The sequence below is a fragment of the Orussus abietinus genome, unplaced genomic scaffold, assembly GCF_000612105.2.
Source record: "Orussus abietinus isolate OABI.00-Male unplaced genomic scaffold, Oabi_2.0 scaffold19, whole genome shotgun sequence".
Lineage (NCBI taxonomy): Eukaryota > Metazoa > Arthropoda > Insecta > Hymenoptera > Orussidae > Orussus > Orussus abietinus.
The window spans coordinates 1,415,558-1,423,204 of NW_019395981.1; the positions used below are offsets into that span (position 1 = coordinate 1,415,558).

A 7,647-nucleotide genomic window follows, 5' to 3' on the forward strand; every position below is an offset into this window, starting at 1 on the left:
TCCTCAATTATGGCGTTCAATTTCCAGGATTTCCTTTCCGTGAAATTATACCAGTCCGTTGCCGTCGCGATATAAACGAGGAGTGATCAGCAACCGTTATTCATCCACAAGATGGATTCATATGACAGGAGACGCGCTTAAAGTCGTGCAGATCAACCCGAATGTTGGAAAAACGACGCGGAATTAATTTCCCCACAGGATGTCCCAAGCCCTCCTCTCGTTACTCGAAGACATTTCAGATGAGCACACGTGATGACACGTACCATATTTTATTACGTTAGCAATAATAGTCTTACATAACTCGCACAATTATTCACGTCCGTGAGAGTATTCGTAGTCGGCGAGGGATTATCACATCTCCGAAGCGACCGGCAGATCCCGCGTCCTTAACAACCGTCTCGTCACCATTTATCGGGATTTCATCCAAGCGGGCATACGTTTAATAATTAAAAGTAGGAATGCGGGGAATGGCACCGCAAGCAACGACACGGCCGGTGCGGAAACGTGCCAATTTCTCTCGGTGCTCTCTCGCGAGTGTCGGGTCGAGGATCGCGTGTACCACCGATCGATTTCTCACGCCCCTGCAAATCCAAACGGCGTGTCCGATATCGAAATGACGGGGAATGCGTGAAATAGCCGACGAAACGATCAGGCTCCGATGCGAGGATAAAGTCGAAAGTTCCGTGCAGATGAGCCGGCAAAAAGTGACATAAATATTCCATCGAAGGGAGGGGGGCAAAAACCCGAGTGCACTTTCCTCGGGGGGTCTCCGTGCGCTATATACCTATTTGCGGTGTACTAAGCTCTTGGGAAGATGTATGCGATCGAAAAACTCGGTTTCCTGCCGGGATCTGGCCCCTGACTTCCGCAGGGTGTAACGTATTCATCGTCTTCTAGGATGCATATGCTTACGGATATGTTACGTGCGCGGGTTTTGACAACTTATGAATATGCCTGTATACGTGGTGTGAGATGTACGGTGGATATATTTCCGTTGGAGTTCCTTCGGTCGAAGAAAGATCGCCGAGGCGCGTAGAGAGGAGACGCGCCTTTCGATCTGGTCTCGATCATTTGCCGTAACCCCCGCTCGGGGGTAGGTATTGATTGTTGGCTCCTCCACCATTTCCACCCCCGAAGATACCACCTTCGACTCCTCCTGCAGGTCCTCCGAAGTCGTTACCACCTGCCAACACCATGGAATCTCGTTTAGGTGCGATGGTACCACGCAAGGGTAGCCGCGTTTATTTTCTTTAGGGGTGAACACTCCAACCGATGTCGCGTCCTTCTGGCGCTGACGAGTCTTTCGCATAATTCGAGAAAAGACAAGAACAAGGAATTTTTTCCGGCTTTAATCGGCGACCGGTTCGCGATAAAAATTCACTCAACCTGGATGTATCAGGAATTAATTACCCCATGAATAACGAACGATCCCCTCGGTTGACACGATGCGATATGAATTACTCGCTGTTTCGGCCGACGCGAAACGGCATTTGGAATTTCGATTTAAATAGAATTTATACTAAATGCCCATTTCCGATTCAAATTAAAAGAAACTCCGAGCGGCGATGGTTTACGAAATTACGGTGCACGCGCGTTTCCCCCGATTCGGTAAAAGTTGTTTCATGTTTCCTGCGCCTCGATGTGGAGATATTTTTAATTTTAATTAAAATAGAGGGGGTTGCATAACGGATTCGTTTACATTGCGTCCTTCCGTCCATCCGAAAGCTCGTATCATGATTTTCGGCATGTAAATTATTTAATGTACTTTAGGCGCGATTTAATAAGGCTATATGTTTGTAATTATCGGTACACAAATAGCTTGCCAAAAATCAGGGAAATAATTTACCGAAACTCGGCTCCATCGCGGGCCAATAATATCCCGATCGCTGTCGGGAGATTTTTGGCAGTCATCGACGTTCGCTTCCGAATTGGACATTTTGCAATTAGGAAAAATTTTGTAGACAGCAGAAACTCGAATTAATCGCGTTGAGCTAGTATCGAATCTCAACACGGGTACCAACCAACAAACTACGAGTTTTCGGACTCTAGATGGTAACCGAGTCTCGTTAATAACCGAAATACCTGTAATTACCGTGATACGATATTTACAGAATTTTCGATAAGTATCGAACTTCGATAGTTACGGGACTTCATTATATCGAAATTTACAGATACTGATATTGGACGTCCAGTATCGACTGCGCCCAACTTATTACAGGGGATCTGTATTTGCGGCTAAATGAAGCGTAATGGACTTCTCGTTCGACTTCAAAGCAATTGATACCGCATAGATGCGTGCAAAAAGCGAGGATTATATAAACGGAGGCTTAGAAAAATATCGAGAGTCTCATAAGCGATTTCAATTTTGTAGACTTTCGCCAATAAGTCCGAAAAGTATGTACACGACTCCACCAGATGAAAATCGATATTAATTTCTAAATCAGAGAACGAGTCAAATTTTCGATGCGATCAATCGTAAGTAAAATCGTAAGAATTACCCGAATATCCTGGATATCCTCCAGCAAATCCTCTTTGGTATCCACCAGGTCCTCCTCCACCTCGATATCCGGCAGTCTCCGGAAAGACGGCCTGTCCCTCGTACTGAACATCCGCGTTGTATCCGGCAACGTCATCAGCGGTGTATCTGACAATTTGCGTCCTCGAATCCGGCAACAACACTCTGTACTCCCCTCGAACGGAGTTTCCATCGCTGCTCTCTTGCTGGGCGTAATCGTTTCCGCTAGGAAAATCGCGTACCTCGTATTGGAAGCTGTACGGTTGGGGCTGGAAAAAACGTCGGATTGATTTATCGGACATATCTCCTTATCGAGTAGCAAGCCAAACGAGTCTTTATCGGATATTCCGAGTGGATGAGTTCAAGTTTGCTCTCGACCGTCAAGATGGATGCTCTTCCGGGGCGCGAGTAAAGAAGAACGGAGCCGACCGACCGCGACCTACGGCACCAAGGGGAACACGTGCCAAACGGGGTTCCTCCTCCCCTCGTTCCTTTTAATCCTGAGAAACCGTGGGAAAATCTGCCCCCAGTTTGGCTCTTCCGTCGGCTGAAAGACGAACCGCGCGTCTCTCCAATTGGCGGGGTGGATCGAGATGGAAAACTCGACCGCGCGTCGCGATACCCCTCGTAGGAAAATACCTTCCCAGGGCATAGAGCGTCCAAGACTCGGTCTGAAACGTTGATGCATATTTCATCAGGTCGCCCTACCTGCACAGTGTCGTCTTACTCGCACGCGCGAGAAAGGTGCGGCAAAGGTGCTCCGGTTTCACCCTGGCGTCTCTTCCGCCACGTCTAGTCGGGCGGACCGGGCTTTTCAGAAAAGGGGAAAAAAAAAATGGAAAAATTCGAGGGAATCAAGAAAGAAACGGAGCATTCGGAACGGCCCTTCTATTGGCACCTTTGATCTTCCTTCGACGCGAAAAGTCGAGCCTGGAATGGCCCGTGAATATTACCTCGGAGCCAAGCTGGATTTATGGCTCCGTGCGCTCCTCTCCCAGGAGAATTTCGACTGCCCCTCGCGGTGTCTTAGAAAGAGCCATGTATCATCCGAAGTGTCTTTTTTTTTTTCCCGCTTCCGTCGAGGTATCGAAATTTCCCGCGATCGAGCGCGATCGTTACCGTATTTCATCTGCCCTCGGGCTTTCTTCCGGTCCCAGTCGTCCACTCGAGGTATTTCATCGGCGTGCCCTAAGCTCGTCGTCTCCCCTTTCTTACAGGAACGCGAAGGAGCAAAGGGTGCTCCGATTTCCTCCCGAAGCTTCTGCCCTTAGTCGCGTAGGTCAGGATTTTCCGGGAAAGAAAACGTTCGAAAGGAACGGGCGACCCGGAATATTCTATTGCTACCTTTGAGCGTTTTTCTCCAAGGAGAACCGGGAGGGATCCGGACTCCTGGGGAAATATTGAGATTTCCCCTAGTGATCCAAAATTCCCCCTCGTCGTTCTTCACCGATTCGTACCTTCGTACGTACCCAGAGAAAAAAAAAAAAAATTCAACGAACCAAAGGAATATTTCTTGGCACGGTAGCAAATCAATACTTTTGAGATAAATATTGAGATTTCCCCAAAGATCCAAAATTCCGTCGTTCTTTACCGATTCCTACATACCCTTAGAAAAAAGAATTCAACGGACCAAAGGAATATTTCCTCGGAACATTACCAAAATCAATATTTCGCTAATTCGAAGAATTTGGCCCAAACTCTAATAAATTGTCATAATTCCGAGGAAACGAGGCATCCAATTTATTCCAGGTTACTTCGGACAAATAATTATTCTTCGAATTAATAAAATGTTTCTTTGGGACCATTCAAAGAAACGTTTCTCTGGCTTAGTGACATTTTTTCCTCAGTGAATGATTTTACTCGGCTCTGCTGCACCTCGGCATTAATTCTCTCTCGTCGGCCCGGCTGATTGATACATATTGATGTCTATTGATATTTGGTAAATGCTTCGGCATCGTGAATCGTATGGCTCGCGGCGACGTTCAGATCGCACGTCATATTTAAACAATTTGAACAATTGCATCCTGCATGCGGGTCTACTCCATTCGGAGGGTTGCAGGATGCAAAAGGCAATTCAGTTGGTGCACCTAGCGATAGTGCCGATGTGTCAGGGAGGTACGTTTTGATTCGATTGATACCGCGTATCTGATGTGCGGAATCTCGTTTAGTTCGATGCCACCTAACGAATCCTAGATTGTTCCCGGAGATATGCACGCCGACGTACTCAGTTGTCGTCTATTTTTCGAACATGAAAGGGAAAGTTCAGGAATTCACCGTAACGTGATAATCAACGAGAGCAATTTTTTCGAACCGACACGATTTACTGCTTCGGACGTGCTGCCAAGCACGCAAATTTTCGACTTTACACGTTTAATGAGCGTTAACTGGTCAAAGTCCAGTTGTCAAAATTTAACGCAATACCAGGGCTTGTAATTCAATTATTGCGGCTGAAATAGCAGCCAGAAATGTAAAGCGTATTCTTTGCCGGAGAAATCGGATCGCGATAGCGATCGCGGAGTAGTAATTGAATTTAATAAAATCCAACCGAATACGCAATGCGATCGAATTGGAATCGAGAAACTATTTTTACGCCTTGCGGAAGACATCCGTCTTCAGGAATAAATGTTGCAATCGAGGGATTACTAAACGAATTCCCGTTCTTTCCGCTCCCTTTGCGAATGAATATCCCTTAACTTAATTTTTCTTCTCGTTTAAACTGGCCGCTATCTTTGATCGAGTTTCCCAGAGATAGAGCCTCATCTTCGCCGCGAGACGAAGCCACGTTATGTCATTTTGGGAGTTACTTATAATTTCTAATTACCGAGCTAAATGGAGCTTCAAAGGAAGTCCCGAAGTAGCATTAACATAATCCAGAAAGCATTGGGGTACTTTGCGATGGGTACAGAATTCCGGTACGATCCTCGAGTAAGAGTGGACTGTAATACTGAGTAATTCGGAATAAGAGCAGAAAAGTGTCCGGACTTGGAGTAGAGGAATTCACTCGAAGGAAGTAGAAACTTCCTTCCTGATAATTGAGATGCAAGTCCCGTTCGAGGTAAAGTCTTAATATCTCAAAGTGGAATTCCTCGATTACGAGTCCTAATTCAGACGGCCGGGTCCGTCGAGGCAATAATCCAGAAGTCGAGGACATTCTTACCCTGCCGTAATCTCCGTTGAAAGGTCCAAAGTTGTTCCCTGGAGCGCCTGCGAATCCTGCTCCCCCGAATCCTGGAGCACCTCCGAAACCAGGAGATCCATATGCCGAAGAAGGTCTGCCCCCGTCGAACCTTCCACCTCCACCTCCAGCGACCGGCTCGGCGGGGAATCCACCTCCACCAGGAACTCCGGCGAGTCTGCCTCTGCCAAAACCGCCACCACCGAATCCTCCAGAGGGCCGGTTGTACCGGTACCCTCCGTTTCCACCGTCGGCACCTCCACCGGGGAGAAGTCCACCCAGGACGCCACTTCCGATGCACGAGAGCACCGCGAACAACGCCACGATCTGTTGGACGACAAGAAACACGATTAAGTCGTTTGGAACGCACCTTGGCACTTTGAAAAAAAATATATATATAACAGGAAGAGAGGAAATTAGTAAAGCTCCCCAGGAATTCTTTAGACGGGAGCGGGGTGAATCCTTCGAAGGATTTACCGCCAACCGGGGCCATGCGTCTCCTGCAGGAGTCGAATAACGAATTTGAACGTGCAGTCGTATAACGGATCGAGCCGGCCCGATTAATGGCGATGTCACCCAGTCGAAAAGCGCAAACCTCCTGTTACGAAACAGAGCACAACCGTCGTCGGTAACGACGCGCGTCTGCGTTCCCGGATCGAGGACGACTCATTAATCAGCTAATTCGGCTGCAAACTCCGCCGCCGATCCCTCTAACTCGCTGATTTACGGCCGCAGAGCCGCCGTAAAACCTGCGATCTCGAACTTTAAAACGGAACGGAAGTGTCATCCATAACCCCGCACGCCAACAACGGCTCCGCGAAACATTGCCCGATCAGGAAATTTCCGCATAAAGCTCGGCGTCGATCGAGCCGCTCGACTTTCCCGACCATCGAGCGATATTTCGTAGTCGCGCAGACTTCCGCGGTAATTTGCGAATTCGCGAATTTTCGGATTTACGAATCCGCGATCGGCCCGAGTTCCGCGCGGTCCGGAGTAAATAAGCGCGATGTCAGGGGGAGGACTTACGAGGGGAATAAAATTGCGGGGAATCTCGCGGAATCGCCGCGTCTCGGTTAAATCCGATCCCCAAGATGGCGGCGGCCTATTTAACGGACTTGGCGGAGTTTAAGTCGGTTATCTCGCGGTTAAACCGACGGGGAAGTGATTCAATGGTCGGACTTCGCAGGTGGGAAGCTGTTTGCGCAACCGCCGACTTTGGGAAAACTTTTTCCGCGATTCTGGACTCTATGATCGGGGAAAATTTCCGCGGACTTTCGCCAACTTCGAATTAGCTGCCTCGGGATTTGTTTCTATCGGCCGTGGAAACGTAACTCGAGGCTCGTCGTTGATGGCGAGCTCGTGGCGGGAGCGAGCCATCGGGGGGGATTTATTTTCCATCGGGAGGAATCCCGGGAAAGTGGCGATCGACGCCCGATTCGAATGCGAACGGACTTTGTCGAGATGCGAATAAAAGGCGACGCCGATCGACATGGTCGGCGACACCGAGAATGCGTGGGTGATCGGACGATCGGCGATCCTGAAGTTGGGGTGGATTGGTTAAACCGAACGGGTTAGACGGCGGTACCCACCTCGAGATTAGTCATATTGCTGTTCGACCGAAGAGTCCAAGTGAACTGAGAAGATGATCCTCTGGCGGGCTTATATATTCTGCCGATTCTTTGTTACAGTTTATTTGCGATGTGATGCGTCGGTGTGCTCGTCGGTACGTCGAGATGATGGGGCTGCCTGTGGGTGTTGCGCGAGACGCAAATCTTCCCTTCACTCCGAGATTCATCTCAGGAAGGAGCCTCTTTGATAATTATCGTTACACGTATCGATATTAATTGTAAACGCGCGCACGTCCGCAAAGACGAGCACGTGCACTGCTGCGAAAGGGGCTTTGCAAATATTTCGTAAACGAATGTTTGCCTCGCTCGATCGGGACCGCTCAAATTTC

At 48.5% G+C, this 7,647-nt stretch overlaps 1 protein-coding gene across 1 annotated transcript; it reads right to left on the bottom strand.

The window, feature by feature from the left end:
- Positions 1-436: 436 nt before the first annotated feature.
- Positions 437-7,361, bottom strand: LOC105699661 (pro-resilin). Its single transcript, XM_012424807.1, has 4 exons — positions 7,280-7,361; positions 5,673-6,017; positions 2,499-2,784; positions 437-1,183 (listed from the first exon to the last, which is right to left on the bottom strand). The coding sequence occupies exons 1-4, from the start codon at positions 7,292-7,294 to the stop codon at positions 1,068-1,070; spliced, it is 762 nt and encodes a 253-aa protein (XP_012280230.1). The 5' UTR covers positions 7,295-7,361; the 3' UTR covers positions 437-1,067.
- Between the last annotated feature and the right edge of the window lie 286 nt (positions 7,362-7,647).

What these genes read in the sequence shown, in the direction of transcription:
- LOC105699661 (XM_012424807.1), bottom strand. An exon ending in TCAACGGAGATTACGGCAGG is followed by an intron (nt 2,785 to 5,672) that starts GTAAGAATGTCC and finishes CGTTTTTTCCAG; the next exon opens with CCCCAACCGTACAGCTTCCA. An exon ending in AGGATATCCAGGATATTCGG is followed by an intron (nt 1,184 to 2,498) that starts GTAATTCTTACG and finishes TGGTGTTGGCAG; the next exon opens with GTGGTAACGACTTCGGAGGA.